Source organism: Nymphalis io, chromosome 1 (genome assembly GCF_905147045.1).
Source record: "Nymphalis io chromosome 1, ilAglIoxx1.1, whole genome shotgun sequence".
Lineage (NCBI taxonomy): Eukaryota > Metazoa > Arthropoda > Insecta > Lepidoptera > Nymphalidae > Nymphalis > Nymphalis io.
Genome location: NC_065888.1, coordinates 8,167,732 through 8,187,707, shown reverse-complemented (window position 1 = coordinate 8,187,707; position 19,976 = coordinate 8,167,732). Strand labels below are relative to the sequence as shown.

The window sequence follows — 19,976 nt, the reverse complement described above, 5'->3', positions numbered from 1 at the left end:
GGGCCATCTGATGGTAAGTGGTCACCAAACGCCCTTAGACATTGGCATTGTAAGAAATGTCAACCATCGCTTATAGCCAATGCGCCACCAACCTTGGGAACTAAGATTTTATGTCCCTTGTGCCTGTAATTACGCTGGCTCACTCACCCTCCAAACCGAAACACAACAATATCAAGTATTGCTGTTTTGCGGTAGAATATCTGATGAGTGGGTGGTACCTACCCAGACGAGCTTGCACAAAGCCCTACCACCAGTAAGTAGTGTTGGACAATCTAAGGTGTTGTGTCCCTTGTATCTCTAGTTACACTGGCTAACTCACACTTTAAATCGGAACATAACAATAAAGTATTGCTATTTGGCGGTAGAATATGTGATAAGTGCTTGGTGCCAGACAGACTTGCACAAAGCCCTACCAAGAAGAATACAAAGCTTATTGAAAAGATTATCTACTAAAAGTGAATTGACTTTGAGATCATTTAATTAATAAAAAAATATTTAAAAATATTATACGTAACGTATAATGTTACTTTTAACTTTATGAATGAAACTAAAAAAAATATAATATCTTCTACCGAATCTTAACAATAAAGTGTAAAATACTTATACAAATTTTATTTAAAAGCAAACAGTATCAAACGTACGACAAGTGGAAGGAATTCAAAGCAGGTTTTTGTTAGCTGTTTAAAATCATTCATTCCTTTAAGCCTCATACGATAAAAGGGTCCCTGGGATACGTTGCGCAGGTACACAGTTTTCTTATTAACAATTTTTTTCATAGACGAAGACAAGGCATTCTTGAGTACCTGTTGCTGCTATCTTTTCGCGTAGAAAACTGAAAAAAATAAAACGGTCTGTTTTTATATTAATTATATTTTATACAAAAATCATCCACATTCTTAAACTTTTTTTTAAACAAATAAGTCAAAATCTATTAAGTCAGATTATTACATCGTAGTGCATCGGAATAGTTAAGTTTACAAAAATTAGTAAACATATCTACCACTGATGTATGTAATTAACATTATTTCAAGATATACGAAAGTTGTTATTTGATTAAATTTAAAACAAGTTTCTTAAAGTAGTACGTGTACCAAAATAAGTTTATATCATCAAATTTCTTAGTATAAATAATTTTAAATTTGTAAAGTATTGACATTTACTTTTAAATGACAAAACAACAATCGTTTTCGTAATATGATTAATAAAATTTACTCCAAAATTAGACTTTATTTCAATACACTATTATTTATCACTTATACGAATAGCTCTGCCTATATTTACCATAACATATTGTCGTCCTTTTCCTTACTATGAGTCATAATATTTTTGTCTCGGTTCTTACGCCCTATTTACAATCGTACTGAGTATAAACAATTTCTTCAACGGTCGCGTAGCTGCGTAATTTTTAAGGTTATGCTAGTATTAATTCAGCCGTTGGTGGAGACGAACGTGCTGACGGGTGTCACTATCGCGTGCATCGGTTCCGTGGGATCGATACGCGTAAAGTTGAGTGCATCTGTGCTTCGTACGAAGTTTGAACTGACAAATTGATACGATATTGAACATATCGGAATGACAGTGGATCCTAGAAAAAAGTTAATTGTATTGGATTTCATCCCTGTGTCAAATATTTTTTTGGTATGTTATTTTTATATTTATATATTAACTTATTATTGAAATAATATTGAAGTTAATATTCTAGAATGTCATACATTTGTTTTCATACTTTTTTTTAAATTAATAATTTTATTATTTAAATTTCGAATGTAACGGCTATTTTCAAAACCTACATCACGTTGAGAAATCTTGGTATAATTGAGAATAAAGTTTTTATCTTTTAAATTCATACTTATTAGTCTTATTACTAATAATATCATAATTCTCACTAGCTCAACTGCTTCATCTTATATTTTTTAACTAACTACAACTTCTAGTATAAACGATTCTACATAGTACGCCACATAATTTTTTTTATCCCAATCAATGAAATTTAACGTACTCTTCAGTCAGCTGGAAAACTGATACGTAAATGTTTTAAAAAACATGTCTAGCGAAAGTGCATAGCACTGGGGTAATTCGTCCCCTTATAACTTGGCCCCTCACAGTCGCTCGCCACACTCCGGTTGACAATTGTACCAAAATTCCGTCTGCACCTACTGTTCTCTTATTACAATAGTATAAAGGATATAATCCTTTGTACCGGGTCATGAAAGTATCAGTCAGCTCGCAGTGTATTCACCCAACACCCTCAGTTTATTACCTATACAGCATGCATATTGCGGTACCTATTGTAACGTACATCAATCCATTAGACGATTAATTCATAGTATTGTTATAACAACCTTTGTTGTGCAAATGATGTCTTGCGGATTACCTAACCGCTTACCTAACAAACATATTATAACATTATCTTGATCGCTGCTATAAATTAAATACACTTTGATGTTTGTTTGTCACATGATGATCATCTAGACAACTACGCAGAAGATGTCTGTTCTGTAGCTACAGAAGTTAGTATTAGATGTACGCAAACATGGACGTCTAATACTAAATTATCAGACATATAATTCTATGAGATGACAGTCCGACACGATCGAAGAGAATTCTGGCGCAGGACTGACTTTGAGTGCTATCCGAAGAACGGGTTTATAAACGCTGCTAAGCACCAAATCCCAGCCTGCTACTAGAAGTTCTTGACAGAAAACCCAATAAGCGTTTTTTCGCCCTACCCGGATTCGAACTTAGGGTCTGCAGCTTTATAAACTAGGCACTTTGATCTCAACAAGACTATACTTGCTAGACTAGACATATTACTTTGGATAAAATGTATTTTATATCGCAAAATATATTTAAATATGAGTCATTTCCATATCATTGCTTTAAACTTAATATAATATGTTCCTTATTCAAAAGAAGGCGTTAGGTCATTACCACAACACACAAACGAGATCTACCAATTATGGCAATGTGTGGGTTTCGCTATTAACAAATGTTTCTGTTATTGAGTATATTTGAATACAACCAGAAAACGCTTCAGTCAGTTGGTACATATATATGCATATAGCTGAAATGAATTTCATAATGTATCATTTTGTAATATCATTTGTAGTACACAAATTAAAAATATGCGATATTTTCAATATTGGTACAATTTTATATAAAAACAATTATTTTACAAGTTGTATTATTTATTTAAATTTAATGAAATAATTTAGGAAAAAATGACCATGAGGTAACATGTTACACTAACAGAAAAGTTCAAAAACAAACCCTTATAGGTATTTAAATATTTTCATATATATATTGTTATTTCATATTAATGAATATATTAATAAAACAACAACAAAGTTTGTACATTTTATTATTCTTAAAGCGACTTAAAAATCTGTTATCGTCTAACGGCCTTATAAACGTTGTTGGTTGAACACTGATTTATCTATTTCGGTCATCATTGATTTGACATTCGTAAGAAGAAGACACAGCTTTGCTTAATTAAATATTCCCTAAACAACGTATAACTATAGTTAAAGCCATAAGTCATAGTGTCCATAAGTGATCAGAAGTTTTTATATATTTATCGTTAGAAGTATTTATATATTTATCATTTATTTGTGAATTTTCGGTCATTAAATTATTCGTATATCGCATGTTTCATAATCATAATTTTTACCGAGTGCTATACACTAAAATATGTACAATTTTAATATGTTGATTTATACTACACATATCTTATACGTTATTGAACATTGTGAAAAAGGTCGTAACAAACATTAAAATGAAGTATGTAATATAATGGTTGCACATCAAGATTACAAGATTATCATTATTTCATCCATGGAGTAAAAATATTATCTGTATCTGTATAATCTGTAAGAACAAGTCACAATATCAAAAATATGATGTTGGGATCAGCTTAATTCCAAATCAGTAAAGGCCTTGATCTATAACAACCAAGATAACATTTGACTTGTACCTACATTCTGCAACCTTTCACGTTATTACAAGTCACGATAATCGACACTAAAAGACAGCACTAATATATCAATACAATTATTATTCTAAAATGTTGCCATATTACAATAAAAAAACCAAATTTATAAAATCCTTTTTACTATCATGGAAAGAGATTAAAATATTTAATATAAATATTAGGGATGGGCCGAATATACTTTTTAAATTCGAATTGATTGGCTTACCTACCTTTCAAATGGCCAGTAGACCAATTATTTGGCTGATATGCTGGCTGATGTTTGAAGCATTCTGCCAAATTTTCTTATCATTAAGAAGTTATTGACTCCATTGGCGTATGTCTTACTTACAATACATTAAATATATCAACTTTCGAAACTAACATTTTTAGTTTCTATATTCATAATAATTATGTTTCGTTTAATCTGAGCAGGCTACATCTCTAACTTAAAGTGGTTGCTCAAGTCTGAAAAAGAAATTTTCCGGCTATTAGTAATTAGCGAAGGTCTTAACAAACTAAATCTTTTCACTTTTATCACGTGGGCACGAAAAATTATCTTTTATCTTACTCTAACTATTTCAAGCACAAGTCATTGTTCCCGCAAATAAATGTAGCTATAAAAGATTTTATTCACTTCTATCCCTATTTTTTTACCAAGCATTTGCACTATACGCCTAAATTGTTACTAAATAAATACATCGAAATTATTAGTAAAATAATATTTTGTCTACACGAATTAGTTTTAGCATACTCGTTTTTTTTATTAAAAAAACATTAAATTAAGTTTATTTATTTCAATTTGTAATAATAGTCAGCGGCATAGCTTCCCCTTGATGGAAAATTAAAAATTTGATGGGGGGCCCTGCCTTAACTGCAGCGATGACCTTTTTTTTCACGCGAATTTAGCGCCTTCACCATCAAATACCCTTTCAAATTTATTTTTCACATATGTATTTTTTTTTTGCGTACGGTCTTAGAGCTAGAGTGACATTTTGGATAACATTTTACGAATTTATTTATTTACTCGGATTCGCGGCCCCGATACCTAGGGGGCCCCGTATTTTAGAGACGCCTGACACGGCGGTAGCTACGCCCCTGATAATAGTACAATCCAGTTACGTAAGTATTGCTCCAGAGACGTTAATAACTTTAAAAATAACGCTAATGTTTGTTAGTATAAATATAATTGTTTTTGCTATGTATTAGAAATACAAATATTTTCTGAAATAACTAAAACACATGATGCAATGCATGTACGAAGTCATAGGCGCCAGCTATTTTAACATAATGTTTTATATTTATATTTATAGTACTAACAAGTATTCAAGGCAAAGTTTTGTTTGTGTAATATTTATGTCTTAGTGTTGCTTATTATACAAATTCAATTTGCTTATTCATAAAGGTTATAATGAACAACTTAACAGGCTTTAGAATCAAACCGACCGATGTGTATTATATAACATAATTATTGACTTTAACATTATTGAACCTTAGATCACAATAATAACAAAAATATTAACTTATAGACACGTTTGAACATTTATTCATTCTTTCATTGAATCTGCTTTCTTTTTGTTTCAAAAAGTAAATAATTTTAAAAAACTATAACTAACTTCATCTTATAAATAAAGCATAGAAAAAAATACATATTACATGGGATTGATTACATAACCCACCACACCTAAAATTAGAGTAAAGAAAAAATAACACGTATAAGATATCAATTCACTAAAAGTATTTAACATAATTTAAGGATTGTATTGTCTTTAGATAAAAAGATAGAATACAAGTACGAGAACACTAATATGTTAGGCCTCCCACGTCCGATAATGAAGCCCGCATGCGGACAATGGCTTCTTTATGTATCGAGATATATAAGAGGACGGTCAACGACAATGCTGAATAGATGAAGAATTCCTAAACCGGCACTCGACAGCGCTCTTGTCTTTGTAAAGATTTTTTAAGCCGTAGGAAACACGTTGACAAGTAATTTATTCAATGTTTATTCGAAGCAAGTTAACTAAGTTTAAAGATACTGTAAAACTCAGTGTCGAGATGCTTAAATTATTATTAGTTTATTTATTAAAATGTAATACACATATTGTTTACATTAATCTGAATATATATATATATATATATATATATATTGTTACTGAGGTCTTACATAGGAATGGCTTACGGTTCTGTCAGTCTAATATTTAAAGTAATATGTATTCCCATCATTTAAATTAGAATAAAGCTTTAACTGTCAGCAAAAATACTCCTGAAAGGAGTTTCAATATAATCAACCTCCTTCTAAATAATTATTGTCTGTGAAGGAGGTTGTAGTTACTGTAACTACAACCTCCTTCACAGACAATAATTATTAAACATGAACTTTCTTATTTGTGATAATTAAAATTACACTTACAGCAAAGCCGCAAATCAGTCAGAAATAGAATGGTATAATAATAACTAGAAAGTACGTTCTTAATATTACTTTCCTTTTCTTATTGATTGTCAGATATTACAAAGGAGTTTTTATATTTGAAATAAAAAAGTAGAATAAAGTGCTATTTATACCTAATAATTAGAAGAAGGTTTATATTTATGCATAAGAGTATAATTTGAATTTAATTATATTATAATATAGCAACCTGACATGTTGCATAATATATATATTTCATTTATTTTCTACTTATATATTTTAACTAAGTTTCGAATTATTTACACATTGGGAAACGTTTAAAACATCGTCTTAATCAGAAAAAAATCTAATAATAAGTGGTAATTAACTTTATTACAAGTATTTAAATATCATACTGAATATACTTAATTGTTTATTTTATATTCATTCAATTTGTTAACATTCATCAAGAGAAAGTACGCAAACATTATACAGATAAAATCTGATTTTCTAAGACATACATAAGGGCTTTATAAAGCATACGAGATAGGCATCTAGTGGATTGAAAATTCTTACCATTAAATTCATTCACTCGGAAATCCTGATAGTGCCATATCAAAGCCAAAGCTTGCATACAGATGACTTAAAAATGTATATTTCTTAGATTTTCCATATTTCTTCTTGGTTCTTATTTTATTTCTTCTACCTTAAGGCTGTCTGAAAGGTATCGTTGTCTTAATGATAAGGCCGCATCTTTTACATCTTCCTCGTCTATATCCAATGTTTAAATTTAATTAGTTTACAATATTTGTATTGTGCAATACAATATTTGCATTTGTATTGTATTTATTATACTTTTCAAGTAACATTAAAAATATTTTCAATCCATTTTTCGTGATGTATTGTTTGTAAACGAATTAGAGATATTAGTAACACACACGTACAATTGCGAAATCAAACGATGTCCTATATTCATCACAACGTGCACAGTTCAGACGTTGATTAAACGCACCGCATTCATAGCCGCATTACGCTATTTATTCCAATGAAGACCCTTACTTCATTGTCTAAATAGTTACTCAACGTAGTTTATATACTTCTCTTTCGACTTTTAACTGACATATGCAATTTTTTTTTAAATTTATTAATTGCATATATAATATTCAATTCTCAAGATGTTTTGTCTAGTGTTCAATTTGACTTGGAAATTTCAATTTAAATTGATACAAAAAGGACTAAATTAAATACAGACTCGGGAAAAAATCGGTTGTTGCTCAATAAAAATTTTTGGGTATATTTGTATATTTTTTTTTCTTCAGATCTGCTTTGGCGGTAGAGTCGTTTTAATTATTGTTATTACGACACTTACAGAACAATATAAAATAATCGCATGTAGTAATTACAGGCACAAGGGACATAAAATCTTAGTTCCCAAGGTTGGTGGCGCATTGGATATGTAAGCGATGGTTGACATTTCTTACAATGCCAATGTCTAAGAGCGTTGGTGACCACTTACCATCAGGTGGCCCATATGCTCGTCCGCCTTCCTATTCTATAAAAAAAAAAAAAAAAAGTGTGTTCGATTATTTACTTTACGATTTATTAAATGTAATATAGTATTCAACAAAAAAGTAAATAAAAGTCCTGTAACGGATAATAATCACCTACCTTTGCTTAAGAATTTTGTAACCCGAAAGCACAAAGGTCCATCATCATCATACGATATTGCTAGCTATTGCTATGCTCTTATATAGTTACTTAAAATTGTAGCTAGTTAATTGAAATATAAGATTTATATGTACATAGTATAGGGTATATTCATATTTATCGCAACAGTATCATACTTTCTTAAAAAAAAACGTAAAATGTTGGTATAACTAGAACAAACGATTTCACCTGAGAAAAATTTAATAAAGGTGACTGAACATAATGGCAAGTACAAACCATCATTTCCCAGATACGTTGAATGAGATCTAGAGCATCGGTGATGAAAGGATGGTTGCCGATTGGCTTACAGCATTCCGTGTACTTTTACTGCACATTGTAGATTTATCAGTCAGATTATTGTCTAAACCATAGAAAACAACGCATATTCCTTTACATAACAGTAAGGTAGATCTAATGATTACTTGGTGGTAGGCCTTTGTGCAAGGCCGTCTGGCGTCTGCTACCAAACAGCAATACATAGTTTTTTCTCCCTCGGTTTAAAGGATGAGTGAATTAGTGTATTTAACATAACATCTTAGTTCCCAAGTTTGGTGGCGCATTGAGGATGTAAGGGATAGTTGCCGTAACAGCCTGTGAATGTCCCACTGCTGGGCTAAAGGCCTCCTCTCCTCTTTTTGAGGAGAAGGTTTGGAGCTTATTCCACCACGCTGCTCCAATGCGGGTTGGTAGAATTCACATGTGGCAGAATTTCAGTGAAATTAGACACATGCAGGTTTCCTCACGATGTTTTCCTTCACCGTAAAGCACGAGATGAATTATAATCACAAATTAAGCACATGAAAATTCAGTGGTGCTTACCCGGGTTTGAACCCACGATCATCGGTTAAGATTCACGCGTTCTTACCACAGGGCCATCTCGGCTTCTAAGGGATAGTTAATATTTATTAAAAAAAATCTAAAGTAGTATAAGTTGAAAACAAGAAAATTGCTTTATTTGTGTTCGCTGTAAGTTCGCCGTGACAATTGTACCATGCTCGTCCTACTTAGAAAAATTAAACGCTTTGAAACAAGATAGAAATTAATAGTTGCTATATCTCGCGTCGTTTTACACTTACTAATGTTGATATTGATTTATTGTTTCATTTTATTAATTTGGAATAAATAAAAAAATAAACTTTTTACTTACACAAAACGATATATTTTTATTGTTTTTTGTTTCCAAAAATTTATTAAATTGTTGTCAATGATATAAGTGGTAAGTTTTGTTTATTTATTTTAAAGAGTTCAGGCGCAGGACCAACGGCTTTACGTGCTTTCCGAGGCATCCTACTAAGAATTTTCGAATGAAAAACTCAATAACTTTTTATTGGCCCGATCTGTGATTTGAACCTAGGACCTCCGGGTCTGTGGCCTTACATCTAGCCACTAGAACAACGAGGCAGTCATAAACATAGCTTCTCTTAATCATTTGATTGTTTGCTCGTAACTATTTTCAGTGAAATATCAAAAACAGTTTGATAAGGTTACTCATGTTTGTTAGAGATTATTTCCTATTATATTTCTTAATACATAATATGTTTAATAATATATTATGTATTACTACTACGGATTGCTGATATTATATAAATATAAGATGGTCGTGTGATCTTAACCAAAAATTACGGGTTCAAATCCAGCCAAGAACCACTGTATTTTCATGTACTTAATTTGTATTTATAATTCACCACGTACTCGGTGGTTTAAGCAAACATGTTTAGGAAACCTGCATGTGTAGGATGAAAATCTACCTCATGTGTATCCACATCCGCATTGGAGTAGCGAGGTGGACTACGATTTGAACCTCCTTGTAATTAGAAGATATCTAGCCCGGCAGTGGGATATTTACACACTGTTACTTTACTTTTATATACATATTAAAAATAGCTGTGAATCTTTTCAATGTTCACAAACAATACTAAACTTGGGCCACATTCCACAGGCCCTGTTGTACCACTATCGCCCTCGTAGTTACGCATAAATCTCAGTTTCGTTAATAAGTGTGGGCGCTGTGTAGACACGAACCTGTTACACGCAATATAAATTCTTATTTAACATTACTATGATCGAATGTCTTAATATTCAGCATTTACGTGGTATTTTAACGCCGTGGCCTTACCTACCGGTAACACAAAACGCATGACAAATAATATTGCGGCTTTTAATATACTTTGTAATATATCCATTGTCTTAAAGCTTAATGACTGACATCAGCAAGATTCGTTACGACCGCATTTTGCGGTTACGATTAAATAATTTTAAATAAGCTAACATTTATTTGTACACGATATTGATGTCCTTCTAACCGAGTCCCAGCTATTCTCATCATATTCGGATCTCTGATTAGGAAATATTAAAGTGTATAAGTCTGTGCAGAAACACAGGTGCACTGTCTATTCCTACACTTGTAATCCGATGGATTATCAATCCGGCAAGTCTAGAGTTCGTTCAAGCGCAGGTCTCAAAGGCTTATTGGCTGTCGAAGGCTAGAGAATGTAAACCCTACCAACTTCCAAATATTGACCATCTACTGAGAATTTATTAAAAGAAAAATCTATTTTTTTTAATAACCAAGGGGTTGTATCCACAACTTCAGCACCTACAATCCTGTAACCTAGCTATTATACCAGCAATTCAATACAAATATACTATCTTACCAATGTTGTTTTGAAGCTCATTATCATCATTTTCATTTTTATGCAATAACAAAGCAGGTGCACTAATAACGATGATTAAAAGTCTTTAACACCTGTGAACGCCCTTCTGGGCATTGCTAATTAGCTCACAAATAACGGAAGCACTGTTCCCTTAACTAATTCACACGTTTTATTATGCGAAATGAGGTAAACGAACCTCATTTAGAGCTGATCTAAATATGGTAATATTAATTACTGTAAATCATCAATCAAATATATTTTATAAAATGTTTATAAAGACCAATGAAATCGCTTTACAAATTATAAGTTTTTTGACCTTACATCGTATAATGTTGAATACTAGATGTTGGCTGTAGCCACACTATACGATAACCAATCGATGTGATACAATACAGATGTTACAAATTCAACATTCAACACATGTGGCGCTCGTATTCAAGTTATTTCAAAAATTAAACTACACTATTCTTGTAAAACAACATATTTACTTAATATTTATCATAGTAACTGATGATAAAATAACGGAAAAAATCCGACATTGATTTGGTGTTAAAGTGATTATTTTATATGATATAATAATGCCAATTAACATAACAATTCTACAGTACACATACATAGAGTATGTATGCGCTTTAATATATTAATATCATATGTTTGTGATACTTTCCAAAAATGAAGGTTTCATATGTTATTTTAAGCAAGGCAGAGGAAATAATAACAAGACTCCATTGAGTTTGAATAAAATAAATTATTAGATATTATATTTGAATAAAACTTAACAAAGATAGACAAAAATAGATTAACTGCGTTAAGCGTAAGTGATTCAAAATTTAAACTGTAAAAAAACAAAAGAGTGAAAACAATGAAAGATAAAAAAAATTAAAAAAAAAAAATTAAGACAAATTTAACTACCTAGCGTCATATTGAATTTAAGTTCTTCATTTAGACTAGCGGGAAATGCTAGACTTGCATAAACTGTTGGCCGGAAGAGCAGTGACCACGGGCTGCCGAATTCGGCTCACAACGGTACCGACCGGCGCAAATTAACGATGCCTTCAGACCGGCTACGCTGATTCTTTGTTTAATATCATAGAAACACAATATAATATTTATTACCATAGCAATGAAAGACAACAGCTAAATAAAATAGTACACTTTAAACTTTCGCGAAGAATAAATCTCTTAAGCTCAGAATATTAACATAAATAATTTTCAAAGAGTTGAACTCATTTAACATAATATTTATTAAGAATAATTAAAATTTATTAATAAAATATATTAACACAGTAGATAATAAGATATGAGTGTAGGTGAAGGAAAAAGAAATGTCGCAAATAATTTATTGAAAGTGTAATCTTATTTTTACAAAACCAATTGTACGCATTCCTTGCCACTAGCAATATATCATTCCGCCCTACTAACATTCGACCGCAGGGCCTTTCGATATTAAAGATCGCCCCTGATCAGGCCAAGCGGGAATTTAATTACACATCTGTATTTATTTCTCCCTGGAGACCACAGTGCTATCACTAGCAACATTTTTTTACGGTTGGCAACCCTTGCCATAGAATTAATATTAATCGCCGCCATTATCCTACATCCTAACGACACACTGTCCCACATTCAGTTCGTTACTGTCAATTTATTTCACTTGGGCCAATCAACCGAATTAAAATAATATTTATTAAGAACTAAGTTTTAATGTGATGCGATGTATAATATTTTTAATGGTCCATGAGAATATCATTAAATCATCGTTAAAAATGATATATTATTATATAAGTCATTTTATCACGCAATAGGAATATTAAACCAACTCATATTTATATATTACATATTAAACAGTACTTTTATTCTGGTGTTGTATGTTTCATTAGCATGAACAATAAGTCGAAAGCACTTATACTTTTAATCGTCAAATACCTAACTATCGCTTTAAAGGAGTTATAAAGCGTTCATTTTTAACATTCCGGACTTTATTTATTCCGAACACGCGATCCCTACCGCTCACAAGGCCTAGTAAGATTCTTAATTTTCATGGCCAGATGTATAATAGCTATGTATAGGATAATGAACGTGTTCAATATGGGGAGAACGCAGCCGTTTCTCGACCGGATATCCGTAACGCACCGGCGGCAGAGCGGAATATTTGACGCACTGTCTGCTTAGATTCTATTTTACGATAAATTTGATTTTAAGAAAAAAAAAATATTATTCCGAAATCAACACAACAATTATTATATCATAATCAACATTAAACGAAATTAAAACCTGTATAGTTAAAATAATGGAAATACAGTTATAGCATATTTATGTATTTGTACTAACAATAAACATCGTTGTAACGCAATGGTATGTAAAACTAAATTTCTGACCGACTAAGGTATAATGTACCCAATGATGTCCGGATGTTAGTTGTTTGCGCTACCTAAGCCCACGCCGAGTGGGTGTTATGGTGGTCAATCTCTATTTGGTCACTTAGCGAAGTAAACAAGAGCAACTTATTTTAAAATTTATTACAATTGCTGTAAGAACTATATTAGGTTAAAGACATTAAAAACGCTGTAACATTAATACTGCGACCGTTTTACGGTCCTAAAATGTTTAAAGCATACATTTTAAAAAATTTTATATGCTAGCAATCGCTTACAACAGTTTATCTAATATATTTAGAAACCTTTTCAAAATCAAAATACACGACGTTTATATAGACTCTTACAAGCATATTTGATTTGGAATTTCTGCTTATAAGATTAATTCAATATAAAGGTACCACCCATTGGGGATGTAGATTCTACTGAGAAAAATAAACAATAAACTTTGAAAAAGGAGGATATTGTCAATTTGTCTATGAATGTATATTATGTATTTTGATGATTCTTATGCATCCCAATTTTATTGATTGTAACATTGTTAAGCCATAAGCGCCGGCATATTTGAAGCTTACCTTTATTTACTTTTTTTTTGGTCTATATATTTTTAGTGTTATATATTTATATCATCAATGAAGACCAATTATTTTATAAAACTAAACTAAACAGTAGTCGTAAATCACTCTTAAGAATAATTATAAACAAATGGTACTCGAGAGTTGAAAGGATTCCTATTATTAGCCGAGTGTGGCTGGCCAGGTTAGTTCTTGATATGTACTTTAAATGTGAAGTACTTCGGCGTATGTATACAAATATAAATTTCCTTTATAACACTTCCTAATACCTTTATAGTTTTTTCATTAAAATCAGGAACAATAATTCATCTATATGATGAATGATATTAGAATTTTAAAATATAACAAAGCTATTTTATTTCTCTAACAAAATTATTTTTAATTTAATTATCAAATGACAGTAATGAAGGCAACCAATACGATACAGTAGTTATATATGTCGGTTAAATATTGCAAAACAATTGGTACTTTTATACCATAAAATTTTGTTATCAATGCGAAGTAACATTAAGCGATAAGCGAGGTGTTTAACCTTCTTTGCGTGTGCCTCTAGACGTCTGCTTATTTGTATTTGACGATTATATTATATCACTTTTTTGGACTTTATAAATATTTTAAGACACGTTCGCTTAAAATAAATATTTTTTTATTTTATTTTTTGTATTCAAATATTCATTTATTTAATTTACCAAGTTTGTATTTTAATAATTAAGTACTTACATATATATTTCTTATTATTACAACGAAATGAACTTTAGATAATGAAAATTTATTAGGTAACAATAATGTTTTAAGATATTCTACCACCAAACGGCAACAAGTATTGTGCTCCGGTTTGAAGGGTGAGTGAGCCAATGTAACTACAGGCACAAGGAACATAACATCTTAGTTCCCATAGTTGGTGGTGCATTGGCGATATAAGGAGTGGCTAATATTTCTTATCAACGATGTCTTTTGGCTTTGGTTACCATTTACCATAAGGTGCTTCATTTGCTCATCCACATCCCTATATTATAATATATGTATATATATTGTTACTAATACTATTTCAGTAAACAACAATGGGAGCACCTGCGTGGGGGTCCCGCGGCGGCGACCGACCGCGGTTGCTGCGAATGACGCCACTACGTCACAGTTTCGCTGCACCCGCCACACCGCCCGCGCAACCGCCTCGCACTCACGACTATGCATCTGATGCCGATACTAATAAAAAAGGTAATAAAATCTGTAGAAAAAATAACAAAAGTATGTTTTTATTTATTTGCATCATGCAGCACATACGTGTACATACATAAACCCTGGAAAAGGTGTTGCAAGTAGGAATTATTATAGTTTTAATACTTATAATTCTTAATAAAGAATGAACGTATTTATCATTCGTAAACCCAGTGTTGACTTTTATTAACAATTTCAAAGTTTTTTTAAAAAAAATTATGTCACCGATTTAAAATGTTATACCGGTTTAATCACTACCAAACAAGTTACGTTTTAACATACAAAACATTTTTTCAGAAGAAAGCTGGAACGCAAACTTATCTCAGAGATGGAGAAAGTTAAGACGGCGATGTTCGCGACTGCGGCCCGGATCTGGTAATCGCGAACCAAGCCCTGTGCGATGTTCACCGTCGCCCCCGCGACCGCCTCCACACTGCTCCCCCGCACCGCCTTCAAAGCTGTCTTTCAGACATCGTGGTAAAGTATACACCACAGCATCCCTACGTGTTACTAGTGGGGCACCAGATTTACTTAGAGCACTGGGAAAATTAGGTGGTGGATTACGAAGGCGTGCTCTATCAGCTCACGATGTTCTTGCACCACCACCGCAGCAACCTTCTACTTTTTACGTTCCTAGTCCAAGCAATGGAAGAACACCTTCTTCACCATCGCCGCCTCGACAGAGTGCAACATTACATAGACGATGCAGCTCTCCTAACGTTTACAGAACAAAAGATAGTCCTCGTGATCGAACACCTCTCATAAATCAAGATGATGAAAGTCGTGACGTCGTTGATTATAGTTATGGTTTAGAGCGTAAGAAAAATAGTAAAGAAGTTAGAAGTAGGCCATACAGTGAAAATGTTGAAGTAGAAAATATATACAGAAACGGCTATAACCGATTGACGTCAGAAACTGCAGAAAGAGTTTGGGAAGAGCCGTACAGACTACCTCGCGTCCATGCTCGACAAGAACCTATACAACATCTACGTAACTCTGTAGCTGAACTAAGAGTAAGCTCTACTCCTCGATCATCTCGACCGCCTCCTGCTCCACCTGGATTAACTCAAAAATCTACTAAAAAACCACCTGCACCTGAACCACGTGATACCCACACTTTCGAGGTGAATTTTTTTTATTTCTTATATCATACTTTAGACATTTTTAATAAGTTTTTTGTTTTAAAGTAACTATTAATTTGTCAATAGTTTTTAATCAATAGATTTAATATGTACGTAGTGACCAATTTAGGTTCAAAAATAAAATAATCTAAAGATGATTATTTTATGCTATTTCATTTTAACATTCCAGGTTCGTTTTACTAAATCAGCCGGAGGCAAAGGACTTGGCTTTAGTATTGTTGGTGGACGCGACTCTCCACGAGGCGACATGGGTATCTTCGTCAAAACTATTTTCAATAACGGGCAAGCTGCAGAATCTGGCTTGCTTCGTGAAGGTATATTTCCAAGAAAATAAGCAATTACTTTTATATACTACATTAAACATTAAAATCCGCATATATTCATATATCAACCTTCGCAACATGCATTTTTAATATGAATAAAAAAAATAAAAAAACATTGAAATAACCATTTTTTTGTCATAAATATCTCTTTTGAGGAATAGTTTATTTTGTATATGATTTTAACAATTACAATTCTATGGTAATATATAAATATAATATGTAAACGATTATTGGATCACCAAAATTTATTATTTGAGTGAAAAAAAAAAACAATTTACTTGTATATAATTTCTAACGGTGTCGTAGATATTTATGTTATAACTGACGTTCTTTTACAACGGTTTCATTGCAGCTGCGCTCAATAAAAAATACTTATTTTCACCTGCAACATTCAATGTTTTTGTTTAAAGGTTACATAAGTCTTAAATCATTAAATAATAGCTTAGCATAATAAAAATGACAGTAATGTTGTTGTTGAAAATGGTTTTGTATATATATTTTTTAATAAAGTCGTTGCTATACATTTCTAATCTATAGCTTTAATTTTTTGCTTTTTGTCGAAATTCGTCGGGAAAAGTTATAATAAAGTATGTCATTACAATAAAAGTACGCAACTTAGACTCTATAATTCTAGTAAAATGAAAATTAATACAAATGTTGAATTAATAAAAAGGAAATATTGGTATTTAAAAATAAAATCAAGACATGACAAAAACATTGTATCCAATATATTCAAAATACCGGTAGTAGTATGACCTTATGCAGCCGCTTCTGTAGGGACCACCTACTCAACAGTTATTCTACCGACTTCTGCATGCATATAGGGGTTATGACGTGGCTTAATATTTCTTACAATGCCAGCATCTGTGAGCGATTTCCACTTACTATCAGGTCGTCCGTTTGTTCGTTTGCGTTCTTATATAATAAATAAACTAATGATAAATATCAATGCATTTCAGGAGATGAAATATTGTCAGTGAACGGGCGAGGCACAGCTGGTTTGACACATAGTGAAGCAATAAGACTCTTTAAAGATGTCCGCGCCGGTCCTGTAATCCTGCGGGTGACGAGGCGGGCGCCCGCGCGCTGACTGCCTTGCGCCTGTTGCGGCGATCCGCTTCAGGCGCAAACTAACATCTCGTCCTACTCCACTTTGTAAATAATTACTTTTTATAAAACAATGTGATGCCCGATGCTTAAGCATACTTTTGATTTTAGGAAATTGTTATTGCATTGTAAACTTACGGTATTTCTTATAGTTAATATTAATTCATTAACTTAGTCCAAAGATGGATACTAAAAAGTTTACATGACAACGTGCAAGTCTATCTTATTCATAAGTTTGTATATTGTACACTTTTTGCTTAAGAATATTATCTAATAATGAAATGCTTATAATTTAATCATTGTCTCTCACGAAAACACATTGCATTATATTTAATATATACATAATTATAAAAGAATTCAAAAATATTAGTCTGTGATACTATGATTCATGACGAAAAGTTAAAATTCACTGGCTACTAAATAGCTTTTATTTATTTTATTTTTAGAATTTGTGTAAATATGTAAAGAAAAGGAATCTATTTTCCATTCATTTAGTGTAGTTATATATAGAAAACACAGCATGGAAAATAAAGACGGACGGAAAAAGATAAAAAGTGATACCAAGAAAGATAAAGCCAATCAGATCCTAAAATGCAATTTACCTTGTATACAAATTCTTTAGGTTCGAGTTATATGGCAAGTTGAATTTACTATACATGTACAATATTCATGTTTCGTTATAATTCTCAAATTTATCTTACTCTTGTATTACTTTAAAATAGGTATAAAAAAATCATCAAGTACTTTGGTACATATATACCGCCTAGCATGCAACAATTATCTATTAGACGTCCATTCTATTATGACAGAAACCTTCAAGTATTTTTCAACCAGTGCTAAGTTTAAATTGAAGCGGAAGATTGATAAATAATAAATGAAGTTAGCACACATGTAATATTATATTAACTAAGATAAATTTACCCAATTACCCAAATCTGTTTGCGTTTATATTATGAAATTGTAGGTGCTGTTTCACTTAATTTGTATTAAAATAGAAATCAAGGAATACTCTATTCAAGTAGGATCTTACAAACTCTTTCACAGCGTCATTTTATATGTTTTAATATTTATGTATGAATGTAAAATTTACCAAGAAGAACCGATAAAAAATAGTAGTTACTGTTTTTCGTCAATCAAAAATATACATTTAATACCTGCGAAAATCAACGAATGCTAACTGCAAACTGGTCTATCATCTAGAATCCTTGTTTAGAATTAAACAAGGATTAGTATTCTGTACAGGAATTGTTTTATTCACATGTTAATTATTCTGCAAAATATGTATCTTTGGCATTCAAAATGTATAACAATTGATACTTTTTTTTGCGATTTCTTAGAATACTGACCACTTTATTTGTATAAATTTATTTTTTCCGTCCTTCTTTGCTGATCTGTAAAGGATAAGTACAATATTATTTATTTTGAACAAATGACATTTTTAAATAATAAATATAGTGATAGAATGAAATTTAGAACAAAATAATAATATATATTATATATATATCGGTATTTTGCCAGTAGAGTTTGTCATTTCTTAAGTTTTGTTTCCAACTTTATTAATTTTGCTTCTGATTTACGAAAACTTGTTGGAAATAAATGTTTTACGTTCATTTTGTTTTGATTTAACGTATTTATTTAATTATTTATCCAAGAGCAAGAATCTAAGCAGAGAAAATAAAATGTTTTTTAATCATGTTTAGAATAATATTGATTAAATTTTTCATCATCACCAAACTTATTTTTGGAATAAACTCATTAGTCCGAAACAATGACATTCCATTTGTTAAGAATAATTGGATAACTTTACTGGTGAGCATAATATATGGCCGATATTTTATGATTAAAAAGCAAAACTTTATAAATAAATAACGTTTTTATAGCGCCTTTACATGCAACGATATTAGAAATATAAATGTATTATAATTTAAGGGAAAATAATAATATTAAACTGTTTATATACTTTTTTAACTAGTTTCTTAGTGTTACTTACGAAACAAAATGAAGAATGTTTAAATGTGTGACGAAAATCGAAACCACCATTTAATATTTTGTAAAAATCTTTAAAGCTTTATATATGTATTGGTAAACAAAAATAAAATTCAATATAAATATAGACTGACTTATAAAGATATATAAGTTTCAATATGGAGATTCAATTTGTATATTTTTTAATGAAAAAATTACAAAATTACAGAACATAAATTAAGATACATTCTTTCATCCATGGTTTCTAAATTTTAATTTATTATGGTGTAAAACAAATGAAATTATAAAGTATTTTTGCATTTTTGTACATAATATAAAGAATTCTGTTTAATAAAATTTATATTAATCAGTACTTTTTTATTTCAACTTGTATTCATTTTCTAATTAGAAAATTACCAAATTTACCATACCAAGACCATTTTAATTGTAAAAGTGACGTTTTCAGTGCTATTTATTTATATTTTAAAGAATACTAGAGCTATGCGCGTTTTTAAGGAATGACTCCCTGTTTCCGAATTATAGTACAAGCTGTACGCTTG

At 31.2% G+C, this 19,976-nt stretch overlaps 1 protein-coding gene across 2 annotated transcripts; it reads left to right on the top strand.

Moving 5' to 3' along the window:
- Positions 1–1,444: 1,444 nt before the first annotated feature.
- LOC126771893 (serine/arginine repetitive matrix protein 1-like) lies at positions 1,445–18,834 on the top strand. Of its 2 annotated transcripts, none has more exons than XM_050492174.1 (5): positions 1,445–1,638; positions 14,717–14,879; positions 15,180–16,003; positions 16,191–16,335; positions 17,304–18,834. In XM_050492174.1, exons 2-5 carry the CDS (start codon positions 14,726–14,728, stop codon positions 17,432–17,434), a joined length of 1,254 nt encoding a protein of 417 aa, XP_050348131.1. In that variant the 5' UTR covers positions 1,445–1,638; positions 14,717–14,725; the 3' UTR covers positions 17,435–18,834. The 2 variants fall into 2 exon arrangements, with proteins under 2 accessions (XP_050348131.1, XP_050348048.1); XM_050492091.1 differs by having other exon boundaries at positions 15,177–16,003.
- The last annotated feature ends 1,142 nt before the right edge of the window (positions 18,835–19,976 follow it).